At 49.6% G+C, this 24,456-nt stretch overlaps 1 protein-coding gene across 1 annotated transcript in view; it reads right to left on the bottom strand.

Annotated features, from left to right (window-relative positions):
• Window positions 1-22,496, bottom strand: part of LOC309813445 (uncharacterized protein) — a 172,174-nt gene extending 149,678 nt beyond the window's left edge. The window contains exons 1-2 of the mRNA XM_082638308.1: window positions 22,353-22,496; window positions 18,320-18,385 (exon numbers count right to left, since the gene is read on the bottom strand). Of these exons, the coding sequence (XP_082494434.1) occupies window positions 18,320-18,385; window positions 22,353-22,409 (123 nt within the window). The 5' untranslated portion in view covers window positions 22,410-22,496. The remainder of the gene's footprint in view (window positions 1-18,319; window positions 18,386-22,352) is intronic.
• Between the last annotated feature and the right edge of the window lie 1,960 nt (window positions 22,497-24,456).

Here is a 24,456-nt window from a genome sequence, read left to right as displayed (position 1 = left end):
CCTTCCTTTTTCCCTTTGTGATTCTACTGCCTATGAGGTGTTCCCCAGGGGTCCTGGGAAGCCCGGGGGGCTGGAATTCCTTTATGGGTCGGTAGTTCGAGTTGCTTCAGTTGAGCCAGATGAAGGTCTCTCCACCTGGCCTCTCCACCCACACAAGGGAGAGGAGAGGCCACAGAGGTTAAAGCTGCATCTCCTACGCAGGTGAGTGCAGGATAGCCCCGCGGGGCGGGGTGGACCCGACAAAATCCACGCAGTCAGGCAGTGGTGGGAAAGCAACCCCGGGTACCTGGAGCTTGGGCCACACTTGGCCCCTTACCAACTAGAGTGCTTTTCTGCAAGATGATGCTCCCTCAGGCCCCTTGAATTTTAAAGCAAGCACTGTTACCTTCTGCGAACCCGCCTCCCCCAAGCTCCATGCCAAGGGTCAGGTTTCAGAGCTGTTCACTTAACCAGCCTTTCTGACTCACCTCCAGCTTCCCCGAGGTTCCTGAGGCCTTCCCTGCAAAGCTATGCTGAGTGGATTCTCCCAGGGTGATGGGGTAGGAGGGAGAGGCCATGACCATTAGTCAAGAGGTGAGGGCGGGGTTTTGGCCCTTGGTGGATTCTGGAGCAAATTCTTTCTCTCCAGAGGAAATACTAATCTCTCTGACTCTGAGGGCCTTGCTTAGAAACTTCTCTTTGCTTTTCTGATTAGTGAAGCTTAATCTCTCAATCATTCATTCATTCAGGCCACGGGCATTTACTGATACCCTTTACTGACAGTCAGGTTCTGGGCTTTGGGGCTGCAGTGGTGCACAGGACAGTCACGCTCCTGCCCTCATGAAGAGGAGCATCTGAGGGAGACACAAGTACTGACCAGATCACAACACAAGCAGATACCAGCCATCCACGACAAATATGAAGGAAGAATACACGAGGGCAGACAGCAGGGCCGGGTGAGGTCTTCGGTGTTCAGAGAAAGCTCGCCTGAGATGGGATGGATAAGGAGGATGTCTGGTTGGGTGGGAAAGGGGTGAAAAATGATGTTTGTTATGGGTTATACTGTGTCCCCCCAAAGAGAGGTTCGGGTTCTAACATCCCAACACCTCAGAATGTGACCTAATTTGGAAACAGGGGTCTTCACAGAGGTAATCAAGTTAACATGAGGTCATGAGGGTGGGCCCTCATCCAGTGTGACTGATGTCCTTATCAAAAGGGGACATTTGGACATGGAGACAGATATGACACAAGGAGGATGCCATGTGAAGATAACGGCAGAGATCAGAGGGATGCATCTACAGGCCAAGGAATAAAAGATGGCCAGCAAATCACCCCAAGCTGGGGGAGAGGACTGGAACAGAAGGAACCAACTCTGCTGACACCTCGATCTCAGACTTCCAGCATCCAGAACTTGAGACCATAAATTTCTGTTGTTTAAGTCACCCAGTTTGTGGTCCTTTGTTACAGCAGCCCTAGCAAAGTGTGTTCCAGGCAGAGGAAATTCCAAGTGCAAAAGCTCTGAAGATAGGGGGTGGTGAGGCAGATTTGAGAAAGAAGTTACCCCTGGCTGGAATGCAGAGTCAGAAATTCCTTTATCTCTAATGAGAGGGAAGTAGATCAGTGTGGGTGCCTCTGGCTACGATAGGGATAGCAATAAAAATAATAACCACCTTGAAGATGTATAGAGTGTATGAGATAAGCCTGGAGAGGCAGGAAGTGACTGAGCTATGCAGAGGCTTCCTTGTAAGAATGAGGATTGGAGCCTTTAACCCTAAGAGAGAGAGAAAGCAAACAGAAATCGCAGGGCAGGTGACCTGGCATCTACTTTGAGCTGTGTTACCTTGGGCAAACTGCTTTCTGTCTCTGTGCCTTAGTTCTGTGATCTCTTATCTGGGACATTCCATGACCATGTGACTAGCAGTGTGCTTAAGGTTGCCATCCTATGTGTTATGGGCAGGGTGAGGGGGAAGAGAGAAGACTAAAAAGCGTATCCAATATCATGTTTGTTCTTGTGGAGTTTATCATCTACTGGGGGAAACGACATGCATTCAGGCCAGGGCACAATAAAAGTGCTAAGCGTGGTAAGGGGACAGCCTCAGACATTCTCAGGGGCTGAAGTGGAGGCTCCCCGACTGGGGTCCTGATAGCTGGGTAGGCCCCTAGTGTCTGAGTCTGTGCTGTGCAACTCCATCTCCCCTTGCTGCCCTCCACCCCCTATAGATGATTGATCCCGGGAAGAAACACATGACTCAAGGTGAGCCAATCAGAATCTTTCCATGAGATTTTTTTTTTTTTTTTCATTTTTGGTTTGGATCTAGGGAAGAAAATTCAGTTTCTCTCTAAGGAAAGAGGATGTTCTTGATGGCCATGTTTCCTGCCACATAGAGGGAGCTGGTTTGAGGGAACAGAGCTGACAGGCAGAGAGAGAGAAGAGATAAGATGGTAGAGACAGACAGCAAGAGAACACATGAGTGAACCCCTTAGCTGTCCTGAGGCCTTGGCTGCACTTCTGCTTTTCCTGTGCATACACCAATTACCCCCCAGAGTCATCACCCCACATTTCTATTTTTGCCTAAGCTGTTGGAGAAGTTTCTGCGGCTTACAATCATTATAGTTCTGACTCTCACTGGGTCTGCTGTGTAAACTGTTTGTTAATGAAGTGATAGAGACCCTGCACTTGGCCCTAGTGTGTGTTATCCTGTCAGGGACCAAGAAGCTGGTCCTGCCCTCCTAGGAAACTCTCACTGGGGTTGTGAGAGGCTGCCCTCACTTTTATCCTATGCAAGCCATTTGGGGCTCCGCGATGCCTCCATGAGCTTTGCCTCATTTGTTTTTGCTCTGCAAACCCTAAAAGGCAGAAGTTACCACCCACTTCCCATCTTACCGTTGAGGAAACTGAGCCTCAGCGGAGGAGAAATAACTTTGTATGTGAGTGGTAGAGCCCTTTGTAAACCCTCTGGTCCTTAAGACAATGCACACAAGACAAAAGTAACCCTGGGCAGTTCAAGCTCCGATCAGAGAAGGAATAATTGTCCTTCTTTCATGAAATGTTTCAGTAAACATTTTCCTGCCGATAAAGAAGGGAAATTACCAAAGGTTGGTGTGGAGTCTAAAGTGAGAGTTCAGGAAGGCAGGCATTATCTTTTATCTCCACGAGCCCAGTAATAGTTATACACACAGCGTTGGGAGATGTTTAATAAATGTTTGCTGACAAAGGATAAGCATGGTAGCTTATTTATTGAGTACTTACTATGTACCAGGCACTGTTCTGAATGCTTTGTAGGTAGTCATTTAGCTAACCATCACCCAGCCTGATGAGGCCGGTACTATTATGCCCACTTTAGAGGTGAGAAGACTGAGGCAGACAGAAAAAGTGGGTAACTTGCTGAACTCACACAGGTAGTAATTGTCAGAGCGACCTCCAGCTACCCGGTTCCCATGTGCACTCTTAACCATTGGACTATACTGCCTGTTTCTGAATGAATGAATGAAAGCACACAAGCTAGTTACAGACACACACATATACATGTGTTTAAGGAGAGCTTGCAGTGGAGCAGAACAGATGGGGAGGAGAGCCATGTGCTAGTGAGGCTGGGAGAAATTTAAGCTCCATAAAATCCTCCAAATAAGTGGGTTGTGAATGAGCCTTAAAGATGGGTAGGACTGGGCCTCCCTGGTGGCGCAGTGGTTGAGAGTCCGCCTGCCGATGCAGGGGATACGGGTTCGTGCCCCGGTCTGGGAGGATCCCATATGCCGCGGAGCGGCTGGGCCCGTGAGCCATGGCCGCTGGGCCTGCGCATCCGGAGCCTGTGCTCCGCAACGGGAGAGGCCACAACAGTGAGAGGCCCGCATACCGCAAAAAGAAAAAAAAAAAAAAGATGGGTAGGACTTTTGAATGTCAAAAGAAAGATATGGACACTTCGGTCTGGAATCTCCTTATTCTCAAACTCACGTAATAATTGTTTTCAGGACTTGAGAGCTTTCTCTGTGCCCAGCACTCTTCTGCATCTTCCCACCCCCTCGGCGTCAGAGGCCTCCCTGTTCACTCCTCTGAACTGCTCCCTCACCCTTGCAGTCCAGAGGAAGGTCAGCCTCACTGGTCATTCTTTTCCAAGCCACAGAATCTTCCCTTGATAATGACTGAAGTTGCTAAACCAAAAATTGACCTACACTTATGGAGTCTACAGGCCCAAAGAGTTAAGACCAGAAAGACCCAGAACTCTGTCCTGTGAGTGGGCCAAGACCCAGACTTGGACTAGATCCATCGATGAGGGTTGAAGGGCTTCAGTGGGGATGGCAGAGCCCGGGGTGGTCACTTTATCTGCAGCTGTCTTTGCTGCAGGACTAGATTTCACTCCCTATCTCTGCTGGAGATCTCTCAAGCACCCATTGCACCCTGGTGCGGAACGGCCTGCTTGTGAGCTTTGAGGCCCAGCCAACCATGAGACAAGAAAAGACACAGCCCAACTTCAAAGGGCTGCAGAAGACCAGGGCAGTCGAGCAGAGCCTGGTGACCCCGCAGAGAATCTGGCTGCATCAGGATCAAGCCAGCATAAGGCAGGATGGGGCCCTGCCCTGCAGGCTTGAGGAGCACCTAAAATGTCAATGGAGATTTGATAGGAATTTGTTTTCCATGCAGCCTCAACTTTCAGGAGAACAACCTCTGGGGTCTTTTGGAGGAGTCCAAGGGATAAAAGTCCTTTTGGAGAGAAACAGCCCTTAAAAAATGCACCCTCAAAACAGACTCATGTGCTTAGCTGTGCACCTGAAACTATCACAACATTGTTAATTGGCTATACTCCAATATAAAATAAAAAGTTAAAAAAAAAAAAACAGACCCATAGATGCAGAGAACAAACAGGTGGTTGCCAGAGGGAGGGGTTCGGGGGTGGGGGAAATAGGTGAAGGGGATTAAGAGGTAAAAACCTCCAGTTACATAATGAATAAGTCATGGGGATATAATATACAGCGTAAGAAATATGGTCAATAATATTGTAATAACTTTGTATGAGGACAGATGGTTACTAGACCACTCGTGGTGATCATTTCATGAAGTATGCAAATATCAAATCATTATGTAAAATACCTGAAACTAACAAGCTATTGTACATCAACTACATTTCAATTTTTAAAAACTGTTTTAAATAATTTTTTAAAATGCACCCTCACTCTTAGACACGCGAGAACTTTATAACTTTGGAGCATTTTCTTTGTTCCTTAAGCTATGCTAAGAACTTTATTTGCACAACCTCACTTAATCCTCAGGACACCTGGATGTAGAGATGATGACCCTCCTTAGTGTAAGCAATGGGGAAACTGAGGTTCACAGGCATCTTCCAGGTCATATAGCTAGTAAGTGGCAGAGCCAGGAGTCAAACTCAGCTCTGACTTCAAATTCCTCGCTCTTAACCCCGATGCTACACATTCACCGAAACCTAGATATTTCACTCTCACCTGTTCACCCAGCAAATATTTCTTAAGCACCTACTACGTGACAGGCACTGTTTTTAGATGCTGCGGACACAGCAGTGTGTAAGTGAAACAGACAAAATCCCCTGTCCTCATGAAGCATAGATCAACAAAATCAAAACAGCATTAAAAGGCAGAGACTTGTCTCCATTTTACTGATAAGGCAACTGAGGCAGGTGTTCCTCATGGTCTGTTTATTCCCCAAATCCATTCCATCCTGTTCTGTTGTTTGACAAATAGTCCTTGAAAACTTACTAGGGGTCAGGTGCTGTTCTAGGCATGGGGGCCCTAGGGGTAAACCGAACGGATGTGGCCCCTGCCCTCGTGGAATTGACATTCTGGTCTGATTTCTCTTTCTGTCTTTCTAAGCTGTAGCTGCTGCTCAGGGAATATGAGCTGTGCTGACTTACGCCCCTAGGAAGCTGAGGCAGAAGTTATGAGAAATAACCAAATCAGCACGAGTGTTGGGGATCACAGATGCCCTCTGCCCTCTCCCCTCCCCATGGTGACCCCTGACCCACAGTGTGTTAGAAGGAGCTCGAGGATAGAAGTCAGTAGCTCTTAGTCTTAACTAGCTGTGTGACTGAGCTAGTCATTTAAGCTCTCCCAGCTTCACCCTCCTCATCGTAAAATGAAAATAGAAGCACCTGACTTGTTGGCAGATTTGCAAGATGATGATGAATTCAAATGAAATTATGGCTGTATGAGAACTTCTGGATTTATCTCCTAAGTCCTATATTCTAGTTTAATGTCTTTCGGTTCTTCCTATAACCACAATGCTTCAGAAAGGAGCTCATAAACTCATTCACATGAAGGTATAAATAACTGATGAGCTTTTAAGTCTTGCCCCTCCCAGGCCTAGAGGCTTTCTCATAAGGAAAAACTTCTGATTCTGGCAAAAATGGAGTAACAGGAGCCAGATTTACTCTCCTACCTGAAACAAAAAGTACCCTAACTGTGTCCTAGACAAAACTTGATAATATTTATAAGAGTGAAAAAATATCCAGTGCCCAAGAAGGGAAAATTCCCACTGTCTGCCATCCAATCCAAAGAAGTCCCAGTTGGCAATATCCTGGACTAGAATATAAGCTCCCTGAGGGCAGGGATTTTTGTCTGCTTTATTCTCTGCTGTAGCCCCAGTTCCTAGAAGAGTACCTGACGCATAGTAGGTACTCAGTAACTACTTGTTGAGGAATGAATGAATGACAGAGCATGTCACACACCAGTGAGGAGAGTGGGAAGTCTGGGAAGAGCCCCAGAAATCACCCAGGGCTTAAGGTCTGCCAGACTGATCAGTTCCTCAAATCAGCCCAAGCATGGGAGACAAGACCCTCCAAACAGTGACAGCCTCGAGGGGAGGGCACCCCTAGGACAAGCCCTGTCATCGCAGAGGGAGGAAAAGGAAAGCTCGTACTGAGCGATAACCATCGCTGTGAACCACTGCTCCCCGCGGCGCCCCCTCCCTTCAGCCCGGCCTGTTTCCTGGAAGGTGAGACCCTGTTTTCTACATCCTGAACTTGGAGAGGTTTCATCACTGGCTGAAGGCAAGGCAACGAAAGTTGGATGTCAAGGACCCGGTGATAAATCATGTCGGAGTTGGGGTCAGGGGGTGGCGGGCAGCTGTCAATGTTACCCCCATAGTTGGAAGGAATCTGCTCATCCATTTGTTAATCCCCTCATTCCACACAAAGTGTTATGGGTCTCCTTGGGTGGGACGACTCCTCGTGGCTGCGTGGAGTCTCCGGAAACAAAAACAAAAATGGTGGTGATTAAAAGAGTTATAAAAAGCCACCATTTCCTGAGTGATGACTTCGAAAGGCAGTGTGCTGGAGGGGCTAGGAGCGTGGCCCTGAGCCAGCCTACTTGAGCTCCTCGTCTCAGCGCTACTCCTTACCAGCAGTGTGACTCTGGGCCAGTTATCTATCCTCTCTGACCTCCATTTCCTTGTCTCTAAAATAGGCTGTTGCAATGAGCTAACACATCTAAAGCACTTAGAACTCTGTGGCTATTTCCTTGCCTGGTGTGCTGTTAAACACTTTCCAGCCTTAAGCTGAAGGGGAAATGGTACTGTGGTTAAGAGTTCTGAGTTGTAACTTGGGCATCCCCTTTTCACTGTGTGACCTTGGGCAAATAACTTACCCTCTCTGAACCAAGTAATGCAAAGTAAACTCCACAGAGGTGGGGAATTCTGTTTTGTTCACTCCTCTCTCTCCAGGGCCTTTAAGCCATGCCTGGCTCCATAAATATCTCTTGAATATATAAATGAATACAGAATAATCAGAACTAGCTACATAATTTGCAGGGCCTGGTGCAAAATGAAAATGCAGGGTTCCTTGTCAAAAAATTGTTAAAAATTTCAAGACAGCAATGGCTGAGTATAAAACCCACTGTAGGGCCCTTGGAAGCGCGTGGTGGCCCTGCATGACTGCACGGGCCGTGTGCCCACAGACCCGGCTCCCATAACAATCCCTACCCCACGTCGTGCACATGACAATAAAGTAAACACCGCACGCACAGCAATGAGCACAAGCTTGGCCCAGAGCAAGCTTGGTCCGTGTTTGCTAATAGCACTCTCATCAGATTTAATGTTCCCCCACAGCCCTAGGAGAGCAGACAGGTGTGAGCCCATTTCACAGGTGAGGGAAGTGAGGCTCAGGGGGGCAACGAAATGACTCCTTCACTGTCCCACTGGTTCTGATGGTAGGATTTGAACCCAGGTGGGGCCAATGCCGACTCGATGGTGAGGGAACAGTGAGTGGAGGAAGGCAGGAGGCCCAGAAGTCTGGGGGCAGCCGGCAAGGCGGAGTCCTGGGTTGGAACAGCGGCTCCTTCCTTAGGGCTGATTGTCCGATGCCCCCCAGGTTTGTCCCTGTTGTTCAGTGGGGAACCTACAGGCCCGACAGTCTCCGAAGCTGGGAAACGGGGAGTGGCTCTGCCTGTCCTGTGACACACCACGAGCAGAGGTGGGGTCCCAGCCAGCCTCCCCTCTCCCCCTCCTCCAAACCTAGCTCAGAGTCAAGGCTGAGGCCTGGGCTAATGGGGCAGAGCCCAGGCTGGCCACGGAGGCTTGGATTTATGGGTTAAAATCCAGCCTCTGCCACTGACAGCCCGCGATGCCTCCATCCCTTCCCTGGGGTCTGGAAGGCCGCCGTGACCCAGGCCCACCTGCTTTCCCAACTCCCCTCCTCCCACGCTCCCCCCTGTTCACATGAGTCCCTCCCCGGAACTCCTGTTAACCCACCAGGCCTTTCCCACCCCAGGGCCTTTGCTCTCCCTGTTGGTCCTGCTGAGATCAACCTTCCCTGGGCTCTTTCTCACCCATCCAAAGGTAGCTGAAATGTCACCTGTGAAGAACACCTTCCCCCAGCATCCTTTCTAAAACACCACTATAGGGAATTCCCTGTCAGTCCAGTGCTTAGAACTCGGCGCTTTCACTGTGGGAGCCCAAGTTCGATCCCTGGTTGCAGAGCTAAGATCTCGCGAGCCGTGCAGTGCGGCCAAAAATCAACAACAAAAAACCACGACTAGGGCTTCCCTGGTGGCGCAGTGGTTGAGAGTCTGCCTGCCGATGCAGGGGACACGGGTTTGTGTCCCGGGAAGATCCCACATGCCGCGGAGCGGCTGGGCCCGTGAGCCATGGCCGCTGAGCCTGTGCGTCCGGAGCCTGTGCTCCGCAGCGGGAGAGGCCACAACAGTGAGAGGCCCGCGTACTGCAAAAAACAAAAAACAAAAAAAACACGACTATACCCCCACTGACCCTCCATCTCCTCGCGCTGCGTGCTCCTGATACCAATCTGCAGGTACCTTCCTTACTGATGGGCTTATTTGCTCATGGCTGGAATCCTCTATTAGAACATATACGCATAAACTTGAGGCAGGGACTGTACTCTGGGCTCCCTCTGCCTTACCCAGGACAGTGGCCACTATATGGTGGGGACTTAGTAAGTAACTGATGAGTCAGTGGATGAATGAGTAGGTGTACAACACTGTGCTCCTGAGTCTCAGTTTCCCCATCTGTAAAATGGGATTAATACCTGCTCCTCAAGGAGGATGTGTGGATTAAAATAAAGTTGCCACTGGTGGGGAGGGATAGATTGGGAGTGTGGGATTGACATGCTCTATTTAAAATAGAGGGGCTGGACCCTGGATCTTGAGATATTCCCCAAGAGGCTCCATGAAGACCCAACGCAGGGAGTCAGTCCTGGGGGCTGGAAGCAGAGGCCACTTTGGGAAGGAAAACTGGCCGGAAATTCTCTGAGGGGTTCCTCGTTTTGGGATTTCGCTGTTCTCTCCTGACCATCCCATGCCACTCCACCCCCATGCAGCCCCGCCCTTCACAACCACACACCAAGAATAAACCTCATACCCCGCGAGCCTCGCTGTCACAGTTTCCTGCCGCTATGGTCACGGGCTGCCTGGGCGGTCTCCGAGGGATTTTCCAGCTCAGACAAATGTTTAGTGGGACCTGAAGCAATGTGACATAAGAGGGGCTGTGATGCAGACCCAGAAGCAGGAAAACCCCAAGCAGGCACCGGCTGGGAACTGGAATGGGGCCCTCAGAGGGCACCTGGGCTGGAGGCGCCGGGAAGAGGAAGCAGGCTTCTCTCTGACCTTGCCCAGCGCCCTAAGAGCAGCCGTCCGCAGCCTGCTGACAGCGAAGTCTTTCCTGGCCATCAGCCCAGAACAAGAAATCAACTTTTTGTCTGAAAAGCCTATGGCCAGTAGGTTCTCATGAGTTATCTATTTTACATATAATAGTGTATATATGTCAATCCCAATCTCCCAATTCGTCCCACCCACCCCCATAACTGATCCACTTTGCTGTACAGCAGAAATTAACACAACACTAGAAAGCAGCTATACTCCAAAAAAAAAAAATTAAAAAATTAAAAATTTTTAAAAAGACTCTAAAGCCAGGCCGGATCCAAATGGATTCCAGTTTAGAGACCTGCCCAGACCTTGAGGAAGTTCTCTTTTCTCTGCCTTCTCTTATCCTTCACATGGTCACCCAGGACTCTGTTGTCCTGAGCTAACCCCGGGCCACGTCACTGATACCCATCATGGTTAGATACCATCCCTAGAGAGCGATCCCTCCCTTGGTCTTTCTCTTCTAATCTCTACTCCTGATATCTATCTTTTTCTTCCAAACCTGTCAAGGGACCTGGTTCCTAGTCCTGCTCTGGCTCTGACTTAACTCAGTGACATTGAACAATTTCCAGCACTTCTCTGAGCCTTGGTGGCCCATCTGTAAAATGAGGCCCCAGATGATCCCTTTCAACCTTGACATTCTAAGATTCAAGGTTTAGAGACTCAACGTCAAGAATCCTTACCAGAAGGTATGCCGCCACACCCTTGCTCCCCACCTTCACCCCACCCCAAGAACTTGACAGATTCACACACAGCATGACCTGCCTGTTAAGGATTTAGAAAGGTCCCTGTCCACCTTCCTAGCTATGTGACCCTGGCCTAGCCTCTGTCAAATGGACAGAGGATAAGGTATTTGGAGGACTAAAGAGGCAAACTGCCTGACACAGTGCCTCCTAACACCTAACAGGTGTGTGTGAACAGGAAGCCACTATGACTTTAGAAGAAGAGAACGACACAACAGAAAGTCTAAAGGAAAAAAAAATGGCCAAAGAAGAATCCACTTAGCAAACATTTGGAGCATCTCCTACCTGCACTGGAGCTGCAAACATGAATGTGAAGCTCAAGAACTTAGAAGTCAAGGTGTTTATAGTGGACTAGGCAGACTTGTCAACAAATGTTCTACAGTCTTCTGATTTCTCTGTTCCCCAATATCCATGGCCGTTATGTACAGTTGTACAGGTTGTTCCCTGCACAAGGGTACTGGCTCAGAGTCAGTAGGCACTGAAAAGCAGGCCAGGCTCCATTCTGTAAGCATGGGTCTACAGAACTATGTCTTCCTTGGGGGTGGGGTGTTTTCTCCTAATTCTCACAAATGTGTCACACGAGCTGGCCCAGCCCTGCAGCATTCGCATTTGCCCTGCTCTGATCCACTCAGCCCTGCAGTAACCAAAGTGATCATCTTAGGTTCAAAAGGATAACATCACCTCCCCGGCCCAAACACACACTCTCATGATTGCTCCATCATCCTTAGCTTGGCCTTCAAGTGCCTTCATAATCTGCCACCATCTCCTTCCCCCTTGTACTCCACATACTACACAGACCACACACTGTTCCTCCACTTCCTTCAACAAGCCATGACCCCCTGCCCTTTGTTCCCTCTGTCTGGAACAACCCCTTTTCCCTGTTTGGACATCGAATACCTCCAATCTCCAGATCTCAGTTTAGACATTATTCTCTCCAAAAAGCCTTCTCTGAATCCTCTGCATGCCCACACCCTAACAGACCAGGTTCTTCTTTATATGACCTCACAGCTCCTATGCTTCTCCAAAACACTTGTCAGAATTGTAATTAATGATTAGTCGTATTCATAGTGGATTATTGCCTTTCTCCCCTATGAAATTAGAAGCTCCTCGAGCATGGGGACCATGTTTCTTATGTGCTGTACATTCTATCTATCTAGCTAGCTAGCTATCTATCTACTGACTCTATGCTGTAACCCCAGTACATATAGTTGGTGTTTAATGAATAATTATTAAATCAATGAATGTTGTTCAATATAATGAAGGCCAGTGGAGAGCTGATTCCACTTGTCTGAGGAAGGAGCAGGTGCAGACAGGAAAGGCTGTCAATAGGGGGGCCTCCTTGTTTCTGGGGGGCCTGGAAGGACAAGTGGAGCTCCCAGGGCACAGCGGGAAAAGGCAGGAGGACTGAGCACGGGGCCCCCGGGAGCCTGCAGAGAGGGGTCACTTCTGGACCCGTGGCCAACACACAGAAGTCAGAGGTCCCATCTTTTCCAATTTTCTGGGTGTCACAGAACACAGGCAGCCACTGTGCCTTTGCTGGTAACATTTATAAGAGAGTCCTCAAATCTCCTGACTGGCTGAACATGAACCACATATGGTTCCAAATTCCATCATAAAACCGCAGTGTGGTTGCAGGAGCCCTGACATGCTGTCTTCACGTGGCTGCCAATTTGGGGGCAGACTGTTCTCTTGGATGCAAAGAGGGCCCTTGTGGTCCAGGGAGAGCAGACCCAGGAGGCCGTAATGAATGCCTTCTCAAGGCAACCTTAAAATGCTTTCAGCTGTGGGGCGGGCGACACGCCCGCCCGCCCCCCCCACCATGGCACACAGCTTGTCCCAGTAGTGAATTTATCCCCAATTCACTACTTTGCACATGTTAAATTTAAATTAGATTTTTACATGATCATGGACATTTTCAAACCTATTCACAATGGGAGAGAACAGTCTAGAGAATCTCAACCCAATACCCCAGCTTCAAGAACGATCAGTTCATGGACAGTTTTGCTTGATTTATATCCCTCCCCAAACTGGATTAGTTTAAATCAAATTCCAGGCGACCCAGCATGTTATCTGTAAACGCTTCCATTGGTTACCGCCTTGCGTCCCTTGGTTAACGCAAGTAATTAGACGGGGAAAATGTTTTTAATAAAAAAGAAAGAAAATGACACATAATCCAATCACTTGGTGTTGATTTAAATGGAACGGCTCTGTCCGAAGGAGTCACCCAGGTTGGGTCTGAATCTCTGCTTTTGCACGACCCTGGGCAAGGTGCCTCTCTGAGCCTCAACTTCCATGGGTGTAAAATGGGTATAGTAAGTGTGGGTTTGCCTCACTGAGGGTTGCTGCATGGGGAGAGAGGTGGTTACTGTTGGCTGGTGCCTGGCCCATGGAAGGTGCTCGTTACAAGCTGGGACAGTAATCCCTGATGGAGGATCCTGCCTGGTCCAAGACCTACGATGAGCCTGGCATTGGAGCTCTGCAGAAGGCACAGCTGCTTCACCCACAGAATCAGAGCAGAACTGCTCAGGAAGGGAGGCAGCCCTACGTGGGAGGGAACACTTCAGCTTGCCTGTGGGCGTGTGGAATCTCAGATCCCTGGGCCATCTTAAATTGCTTCCAGAGGCTGACCTCAGTGCTGGGTTGTTGGCTAATCCACACCACTTGATCAGGTGATCTTCGCCTTAGAATTCCACACCCTTTGCTCTGGAGGGAAGAGGAAGGATGGAAGGGAAGATGGGGCCTGAACACCTCTGCTTTAGGAATGGGAAAACAGGCCTGGCTGGTGAACCACTAGGACCCAAGAGCTAGTAATGGCAGAGCTAGGGCCCGAGGCCTCGTTTCAACCTCAGTTTTCTCATCTGTAAAATGGGGAGGTTGAAAGTGTAGGGAATGGGAACTCTCATCAGAGGCTGAAGGTACACCAGGCAGAAGGCCAACCCCTGGGTGCTGGTCGGAAAGTCAAAAAGCCGCTGAGTTGTTTATTGTCTTGGGATGAGGGCAGTTTCTAAGAATCGGGGCCATGAGTTTTCTCCCAAGAGAGTTTTGAAAGCAAATCTTGCAGGGACCCCTCTCCTTAGAGACAGGAGGTCACAGCTGAGGTATCTAGCCAGATGCGAACAACTTCTCTCTCTGTTCTTGTCACACTATCCTCCCACCACCTCCACCCTCTCACCGACCTGGACTTGACCTTGCCCTAGACGGTCCTTCTGACAGGATTCGGGGCCACTCGCCTCTCCTCACCTCAGCTGCTTCCTTCTCCTCTTTCTTACCCTGGTGGGTTCGTGTTTCACTTCTCCCCGGGGGCAGCGGGTGGAGGCAGGGCTGGCCATACGTCACCTTATTTTTGGCAGCTGTGGTGGGCCTCGGGGACGGGGGTGTCTACTTAGGGTTCCACCATCAGGCACGCCTCCCCACCTGGCCAGCTCTGGTTTCCTCTTTTGCACCCTGGAGGGAGTCGTGTCTGCTTCACGGGGTTGGGGGGTGGAAACTAGTGATCATGGTTTACACACGTTGGAGCATCTACTCTGTGCCAGGGCCAGTCTGGGATGGATCTCCTTGAAACCTCACGACGACTCAATTTTACACACAGGAAAACAAGCTCAGAGAGACCAAGTGACTTGCCTGGGATCACACAGGAAGTGAGGGGTGGAAGCAGGATTTGAACCCAGGTACTGGGCCTCCAGAACACGAGGCCTTAACCACATAACCACACCGTCTTCCTAAAAAGTAACATCTGTACAACGCACCTGGAACTACCTGCCACAGAAGCTGCAGACTTTCCGAACATGAAAGCATCTCGTCCATGGCACCTCCCCCCATATTTGAGAGACAGCTACAGAGTGGATGCCCCCAGCCCCCCACTCCCGTGCCACTATCTTATTTCCCAGCAGGAGGGGAATGACGTCCCTAGTCTGTACTTTTATTGGCCATATCCCATTATACTGATGATGGAAGTGGCACCTCGGGGTGGGGCTAAGGGACTTGGGCAGAGTCACACAGCTAGTCAGGGGCAGCAGGAAGATTTCAATGCATGCTAATGCATTCAGTTGTTGAGCACCTACTGTATACCAGCCTTCATGTCAAGTGCTGGGTACGCAGTGGGGTCCACAACAGGACTCCCGCCCTCTCAGGGCTTACAACTGAAGGGAGGTGAGTAATAAACTGTTTGGTGACAGTCCTTTACAGCTAGGCTGATCCTGCCCTGCAAGCCTGTCTCCCTTGCACTGTTGACCTTGAAATCGCAAACACTCAGAAGATGGCCAGATCGAATGGAAGCAGCAGAGCAACAGGGCTCTGGAGCTGGACCCCGTGGCCGCGGGTCATCTGGAGGGAATCTGCATGGCCTGCCAGGCCCCTGCAGCCTTGTGGCTCCTGATAACACCCAGCAGCTGCTGCCAGGCCTGTGGGCAAGAGGCTCCCCCCACCCCCCGGGGCTGGCAAGGGCCTGGCTGGGGCCCTGACTCACCGCCACCAGCCGAGCTCTGTCTGAACACTTCCCCTCCTGTGGCTGGAACACCCACTTGGAAACCAAGGTGAAAAGTAGGGGGGGCCCAGGCTGGGATTTGAGCCCGGCGTCTGCATCTCTGTGGTCTCTCTTTCTCAGGGTCTTCTCTCCTTCTCCCTTCCCCAATAAGGGGACTTTCTTTCGAGCACAGCCAACCAGGTGGCTGCCTAAGCCTGAAGCTGCTGAAGTCTCGCTGTGAATTTTTAAAAATCTACCACCTCTTGCCTTCTTGGTCCCTCTCTCAGCAACTCCTCTTCGGGCCTCCAGGGCCCCTGTTCCATTTCCCTTCTCCTGTCTCTCCCCCTCTGCTGTGCCTGCCCTGTAATTCTTCACTCACTTTGCTGGGGAGGAGAATCCCTTTCTCCCACCCTCTTACTTTTCTCCTCTTTTCTTTAATAAACAGTTGCCTTTTTTCCTAGACTTCAAAAGAATATTCCCAGACTATCTCTCCCTTCAAAAAACATTCGTTTCGTGTGCTGTGATCATATATACTGGGGGAATCACATACTCATGGGGGAAGGAGTATCAAGAATGATAAAAGTCAAGTACAGAGGCTGTGGGCAAGGCTCCAAGGATAGGTCAAGTCTCATCAAGCACCAAGGGACACATACAAGGGAGAAGCCCTGTGTTTGCAGGGAGTGTGGGTGAGACTTCAGTTATAAGTCATGTCTCATCAGACACCAGAGTGACAGACGTGCCCTAGTTACCCTCCTCTTGCCAAATGCAAAGACGCACCATTAACCCTACCTACTGTCCATCTTCTGTAAAGGAAGGCTGAGCCCAGAGCAGCTTCCCTTTTGCAGGCATGTCCACTGATTTAGCCAACACATAGGTGTCTAGACTCAGCCTGCCTGGGTTCCCCCTTCCCACCTGTACGGTTGAGACAGGTTACTAATGTATCCTGCCTCAGTGTCCCCACCTCACAGGGTTCTCGGGAGGACTGAAGAAGTGAACACGTCCAACAACGGCTCCAGAAATGCTAGCTGCTGTTCTTGTCACTTATTGAGCATTCATTTGGCAGGAAATGTGCGCTGTGAAATGCAAAGATGCCCAGGATCCCTGCCCTAGACTTAGGGGGAGTGTACGGCTCGTTTCCCCTGGGCTGTCTGGCTCATCTGTGGTTATAAACAGCACCCCTCCTTCACTGCCCAGGGTTTCCTGATTTAGATCATAGGCTTGTATCACCTCCTTATTTCCTGAGCAGAGGCTGAGAGCGGATCGAGGTGGGTGGCTCGGGCCTGCAGGACACTCCGAGCAGGTGCCTGCCTGAAGGCGACACTCCTGCAGGTGCACCTGGTACCTGTGGCTGTGTTAGCAGAGTCTCTGATTGTCCAACGGCAATCCAGGTTTTTATGTGAAATCATCGTATTTTTTAAAGGGGCTTTCTGAGGTTTTCTTCATAGGCTTAATTTTTTAGAGAATCATCCTATTTCCAAAGTTCAGCATCCTATGAAAATGTTTCCAAACTCCCCTCTAGTCCAGCTAAGGCACACCTGTGCTTTGGGCCAGCAGGTGATCCATTTCCAACCTCTCGACTAGAGCAAGTGACATTCTATTGAGGGGAGCAAGCCAAGTAAACAGGAGTTACCACACAGGCGACAGGGTGGTGACAGAGGTGAGTCGGGTGACTCAGAAGCCCGAGGAGGGGCAGTTACCTCAGCTGGCAGGTGCGAAATCAGGGAAGGCTCCCTGAAGAGGGTGACGACTCAGCTGATTCCAGAGACACAAGTGAGAACAGGTTCCAGACATGATAAAAACAACGGCAGGGACTTTTTTCCTCGTTGCTTTCTAGGTTTGGGGCAACGTTGTTAATAACTCGACATGCACCAGCTCATTTAATGGGCACAGTGACCGTATACATCAGGTACCACTGTTATCCTCATTGGCCAGAAGAGGAGATGGAGGCACAGAGAGGGTAAGAAACTTGTCCAAGGGCACACAGTCAGCCTGTGCCATGGGATCCACCACTCATGATTTTAAGCCCGACTCTAGAGCACTCCGCGGAAGGGCAGAACAGCGGGTCGCAAGACCAGAAGGCAAGAGAGAGGGCAAGGCACAGGAACAGAACCGAAGGCGGGTCACCCAGGCTGAAGCGTGGGAGGCAGCAAGGTGACAGGAGTAAAGCCGGGCCGTGCTAAGGAGTTTGCGCTTTTTCTTGCAGACTAGAGGGAGACACTGAATGATCTGAAGACCAACACAACTCCTACTCCTCTTTCCCCTCCCCCCATTTTATAGAAGACAAAACTGAGGCCCAGAGCACTTCCCTCACTTACCCAAGGTCACATAGCCCAGCCCTGAGGCCAAGCCCAGCCTCCCCGACTTCCACCAGGACACAGCCCACCCCCGGGAGTGATGAATGGGAAAGGGAGAAGGGCCAGAAGTGGCTATCAAGACTTTACCCCGAAGATTAAAGAGATATCTGAACAAGAGAGTGTCATCCGTCCCAGTCCTGTTCCCTTGCACGCCCGGGGTGGGCCTGAGCTTCTCCTCTGGCCTCGCCCGCCCCACCCACAGGCTTCTTGCGAAGGGAGATGGCTGGGAGATGACTCTTCCTTAGAAATCCTGGGTCTGGGCTTCCGTGGGCCCAGCAACTAAGAAAAGACAGCCAATCAGACGGCCTGAGTCAGGCCTTTGACACCACCACTGAGTGGTAAATAAAGTCACTGGAAACCAAAGCAGCCTGGTCTGTAAAAGGCCTGTCAGGGCGGGGCCGGGCCGCCCTGCTGAGTCAATTCCTATCTCTGCTCCCGTGGTTCGTACCCGCCATCGACAGACTGGTGAACGTACGGTTGCCCCGCAAACCCGCCAAGATGTTTAGAACGCGTCCTAGCTTGATTTCAGGGCAGCGCGGTCTCACGGCCTTCTGAGGCCTGGGGCTGTTGGGCCTCTGCGAATTTACATGGGTGAATTCAAACCACCTGTTTGGCTCAGGCAGTTACAGAGACGCTGAACGCATGTTATAGAATGCCATGCCTACCTCATGCCAGGCGCTGTTCCAGGAGCTGCGAGCAGGCGATGTCCCTGATCTCATGAGACTCATACTCTAGGAGGGGGACAAAAGCAATGGATAAGTCATAAAATAAATAATTTCAGAGACAGTGGGGATGATTCTAGACCAGAATTTCTCAATCTTGGCACTATGGACATTTGGGGCTGGATAAATCTTGGTGGTAAGGGGATGTGCTCTGCAATGCAGGGTGTTGAGCAGCCTCCCTGGCCTCTGGCCAGAGACATCAACAGCAACCCCTCCCCCTGAGGTATGACAACTAAAAATGTCTGCAGACATCTCCAAATATCCCCTGGAGGGCAAAATCGCCCCTGCCTGGTCGAGAGCTCTAGACCAGAGCTCTTCGCTGAAAGCATAACACAATCTACGTGCATAATGTAAAATTTTCTCGTACTCGTATTTAAAAAGCAAAAAGATGCAGGTGAAATAAAATTTAAAATATACTTTATTTTACCCAGAATAGCTAAAATAGTATCATTTCAACATGTAATGAGTAGAAAAAGTTATGAAAGAGATGTCTTACATCATTTTATTCTGTCTTCAAAACCTGGTGGATAGTTTAAACTCACAGCACAGCTCCATCCGGAGAGCCCAGCGCTAGACCTCCCACCCGTTGCCAAAGCGCTGTTGAAATGCACCCTGCTCCAAGCTCATCACAAAGACAGCCTAGCAACTGGGGCCTCGTTCTTCACGTGGCCCTAACAAGCAGAAGCAGCATCACCTGGGAACAGGTCAGAACTGAGGATCTCAGAGGCTGGGTCTGAATCTGCATCTTAACAAGCTGCCCCAGGTGATGTGTGAGCACACTGAAGCGTGAGAAGTCCGGGGCGAGGAAATCACGGCGCCCAGGTGCCGGGCCCCTTGGAGGTGGGTAAAGCCCGTGAAATGAAACCGCTCAGTGAGCAGGCAATGCCTCTTCCTTCTGGGAGTCCCCGTTTCCCCATCTACAAAATGGGGTTCATTAGTGCTCTTTCTCTGGGGTGGGGCTGGTACTTAATGAGCATGAGCTTCTCCACACACACACCCCTTTCCTCTGCCCACCGCGCCCCTCTACTCACAAGTGCCTTCCTCCCAGGTGAAACAGGAGGCAGTTTTGGCTGCCGGGATGCTGCCCCCAGAGGGAGACCCTGAACCCAACTGCAGGGCCCGCCTCGGTGGGCGCAGCCACGTGGAGTGGCCGCAGGGCCTTGGGCAGGCGGTGAGGCCCTCACGCCAAACGGGGCACGTGGCTATGCACAAAGTGACTTACACGCTGTTGCACACACGCAGCCAGCTGTCAGGAGGGAGTGTGAGTGCCGGGCATTGCGGCAGCGCTTGGGAGCCCTGTCAGCTCTGTTGCCTGTGTGGACGTCCTGTTCCCAAGGCCAGAACGTTACATGCCATGCTCATTGAGGAGCTAGAGGTTCACTGTTTTCCAAGTCCCCCCACACCCCCAGTCCCTGTCCTTCCTCAGGAAGGTGACATTCCAGCTCTCAGCTCTGCATCTGCCCCGGGGGCCCGGCTCCCACCCCTGCCCAGGATCTGGGTAAAGCCCAGCTCCCTGCTCTGAATGTCAAACCCTCCTGATTTCTAGTCAGGACACGTCCAAATTAAAGGCGCTTATCTCAAAGCCTTGAGGCTGATCTTGCCTGGTGCTCACTTCCTTTCCCTGTCAGCAGGCCTCTGGGCCGGCTCCCTGGGCAGGCGGCAGGGGGTGACGAGGAGGTCAGGCCAGGGCCCCAGTGAGAGAGGATGCCCTGCACCTGTGCCACCTTGGTCAGAGGGGGGAGATTCAGGTCAAACAAATTAGTAAGACTTTCAAGCAGAGATCAGTGAGCACAGGGGCTTGAGGCGGGGGCGGAAGGAATCCCATTTGCCTAGATTTTTGCCTCCCAAGTAAACTAGAACCTGATCTTGGGCAGGCCCAGGTGCTGCACTGGGGTTCACAGCTGTGGGTTCCTCTACGGGCAACATAGGTAAGAGAGTGACTGCTGCAACAATGAAGAAAGGCCCAGTGTTTACCCTGCCCCTGTTGTGATTCAGAAATATCACCCTGGAGCATGTGAGGACTTTAAAAAGAGGCAAAAAGGAAGGAAGGAAGGAAGAGAGAGAAAGAAAGAAGGAAAGAGAGATAGAGAGAGGGAGGGAGGGAGGAAGGAAGGAAGGAAGGAGAGAGAGAAAGAAAGAAAGGGAGGAAGAAAGAGAGAAAGAGAAGGAAGGAAAGGGAGAGAGGGCAGAGAAAGAGGGAGGGAGGGAGGGAAAATCCAGGACCATAAGAAGTGAAAAAAGAAAAAGAAAAAGCGAAAGGAAGTAAGGAAAAAATAGAGGGGGAGAACAGATGCAGAGAACTAGATTCGCTGCATACTTAATGTGACGGGCATTTTACTCTTCCTGTTATTTTTCCTCTTCTTCTTCCTTCTCCATCTCAGGCCAGGAGAGTGAGGCCCAAAGAGGCCACTTGGAGTCAGAGTGCCCTGGGCTGCAGTGCCCACTACCAGCTTAGTGACCACCGGTAGGCCACTTCAGGCCTCTGGTCCTCAGCTTCCTCATCTCTAAGACGGGGCAATATTAACTACTCTGCAGAGCTGTTGAGTCGATGGACTAATAGACCTAATGCCTATCACATGTCTCACCTTCAAAACATGGTAGTTATTAGCATGATTACTGCTAAGTGAGCTGCTGGAGACCACCCAGTGAGGGAAGAGCCAGTTTCGACTCTGGTCCACTGAGTCCAGAGCACACACATTTCACCACACAGGACTGACTCACAGACAAACCCAGGAAAGTAGCACCTGAACTGTAAACCCTCTCTCCCATAGGCAGACATTTGCACACAGGGAGTGGACGCCCATAGTTTTTGCCTGCCCGGCAACCATTCCATTTCATTCTAGAAATGGCTTCCACCTCTTTCTCAGACTGCGAGGTTCTCAGTCTGTGAGATATTCACAATGGGAGAGATTTCTTTCTCATGAAGTTGTTATGCCAGGCGAATGTAAGCCCAGAGCTACTGGGAAGATTCTTGGGCACCTCATGGGCCCGTGAAGGCGAAGTTGAGAGATACAGAATAACATTATCATTTGGGCACCTGGATACAGCTGTGCCTGAAGCCATCCCCTGAATTTCTCCCCCTCTAGCTGATTTGAACCCAGTTCAACCAAGAGTCCCTGACTGACTAATGCAAGGCTTGTCTGATGCTAAGGCCCATGTACCTTCAACCATACCAGATTGACTCAACAGTGTACAGATGAAAGAGGAAAAAGGCAACATAGATAAATTAAAAACTTTCTCTTTCATCTTATGTACATACATGGCACCTCTGCTAACAGTTGCTAGATGAGTGTACAAACGTGTCCAAGAAAGTCCCTTTATATTACCACTTATTAATAACTTAGCTACCTGCATAAACATCATGATTCTTTGTGTCAGTACCATAGTTGTCTGCATGAAACCTGTGTCAATTCCAGGAAAATATATCAAGCCCCCTTTCCAGGCCCCCTTTGAGAAAATCGGTTGGTGGAAGCTAAGTAACAATATATATTTTTCTGCTCGCAGTTTGGGATTGTCCTTGCAGTTGAACTCCTCCAAAGTAGCATCATTCAGCAAATATTTACTGTCCCCTTCCGTGTGCCACTCTCCTAAGTTGTCTTAATCAGGATAATCAAGATAAGTAGAACCATTCCACCATTTCTTAGATAGTTAGCATTCCACCAAACAGAAAACAAGCTCTCTCCGCTCCCTTCCCAAGGATATACGTCTTCCCTCTTTTACTTATAGACCATGACTTGGCAGTCGGGGTCTTGACCTCGGAGCTGGCTTTCATTGCCGGAGGCTTTATGTGCCCATCTACTGGGGTGTTGAAGCACTGAGTCATAAAGAGGAATGTCTCCCACTGCACAGCACACTGGAGCAGCTCGACTTCCAGCTAAGCTGGCTGGTGACCTGGCCACCCATGAGGGGAGAAGATCAGAGATGTGGGAGGTGAGGGGCCCTCTTGACGCAGACCGTCACCCCATGATGACCTCACCTGCCAAGCCAGTGACTCACTCCTGCTTCTGTCCTGTCGCGGCCAGATCTTGCTCATTTGGAATACCTGAGGGGAATACCAGTCTCCTGTATTTAGCGAAAACACACAATGGTGAGCTATTTTTAAAGGTGTGACGTTTTCTTACTTTCAAGTGGAGGTAGCAACCCCTGCAAAGCTCAGAAATGGGCCTGGGTTTAAGCCACTCCTGCTTTAATAAACATGTGAGAATTCTCTCTTGAAAAGAAAAAGTCACAGAAGAATGGGGAGTGCTAAGGAGGTTTCCTTTTTTTAAACAATTATTTTCCTTATGATAAAAAATACATAACATGGGCTTCCCTGGTGGCGCAGTGGTTGAGAATCTGCCTGCTAATGCAGGGGACACGGGTTCGAGCCCTGGTCTAGGAGGATCCCACATGCCACGGAGCGGCTGGGCCCGTGAGCCACAACTACTGAGCCTGCGCGTCTGGAGCCTGTGCTCTGCAACAAGAGAGGCCGCCATAGTGGGAGGCCCGCGCACCGTGATGAAGAGTGGCCCCGCTTGCCACAGCTGGAGAAGGCCCTCGCACAGAAACGAAGACACAACACAGCAAAAATAAATAAATTAATTAATAAACTCCTACCCCCAACATCAAAAAAAAAATACATAACATGAAATTTATCATTTTAATCATTTTTTAAGCGTACTATTCAGGGGCATTAAGTACATTCACAATGTTGTGCAACTATCATCATCATCCATTTCTAGAACTTGTTTGCCGTCCCAAATAAAAGCTCTATACCCATGAAACAGTAACTCCCCATTCCCTCCTCCCCTCAGCCCCTGATAACCTCTGTATCTTTATATCTCTACTAATTTGTCTACTGTACCTCATATAAGTGGAATCATGCAAAATTTGTCCTTTGTGACTGGATTATTTCACTTAGCATAATGTCCTCAGGGTTCACCCTTGTTGTCACCTGTGTCAGATGTTCATTCCTCTTTAAGGTTGAATAATAGTCCATTGTATGTATATACTACATTTTATTTATCCATCTGTTAATGGACATTTGGATTGCTTCCATTTTTTGTCTCTCGGGAGTGGTTTACTTTCGTGTCCTAAATTTTTTCTTTAGTAGTTAAAAAGTCTTCTCAGCAAAGCCCCTCAGAGCTCACCTGTAAATTGGAGCTAAGGTGACCGGCTCTGACTACTTCTCAGGAGTGTCGTGAAGATGCAGTTCGATCCTGGGTACGAAAGTGCTTCCTAAATTCTAACATTTCCTACAAAAAGAAGCAGCCACATAGCACAGGGAGATCAGCTCGGTGCTTTGTGATCACCTAGAGGGGTGGGGTAGGGAGGATGGGAGGGAGGGAGACGCAAGAGGGAGGGCATATGGGGATATATGTATACGTACAGTTGATTCACTTTGTTATACAGCAGCAACTAACACAACCTTGTAAAGCAATTTTACTCCAATAAAGATGTTAAAAAAAAAAGTCCTCACCTTGTTTATGTTATTTGCTTAGCAATGTTCACCCCGCCCACGCCCACAGGGATAAAAGGAACCCTACTCTGGCCTGCTTTCAAATTTTAATGTATCTTAGATGGAAATGGTCCGAATGAATGAGGTTCTCTTGAGGTGTTTGTATATCCTGTCCTCTCTCCATTCTCTCTCAAGCAGAGTGCGATTATACTGAATGCCTACTATGGATCAGCACACGATTCTGTTAAGTACTATGTATTAAGCTACCAGCTGTGGGATATGGACAAGTTACTTCACCTCTTTGTGTCTCAGTTTCCTTGACTGCAAAGTGGGGACCAAAGTAATAGAACTGACTTCAGAGAGTTGTTGTATCGAATGTGGTAATGATTGTAGAGGGGGCCTGGCATACAGTGGGTATTCAGTCAATGGTAGCTGTGTTTACATTATTATTACATAATTCTTATTCCTTCTTTAGGATTATTTTTGTCGTGACCTTCTCAATTATTATTTACACATAAAGATTAAATGCATGGTCTCAGTGCAGTAAAAATGCATTGGTTCCAGAGACATAGCCACCATTTTAACTGATGTTTTGAGAGGCTGCTTGGTGATGGTTAAGGTCTCTGGTTTAGGGCTCAGATCT

Source organism: Mesoplodon mirus, assembly GCF_964341445.2.
Source record: "Mesoplodon mirus genome assembly, chromosome: 12".
Taxonomy (NCBI): domain Eukaryota; kingdom Metazoa; phylum Chordata; class Mammalia; order Artiodactyla; family Ziphiidae; genus Mesoplodon; species Mesoplodon mirus.
The sequence above is the reverse complement of the archived record's forward strand: the minus strand, read 5'-3'. Positions and strand labels throughout refer to the sequence as shown.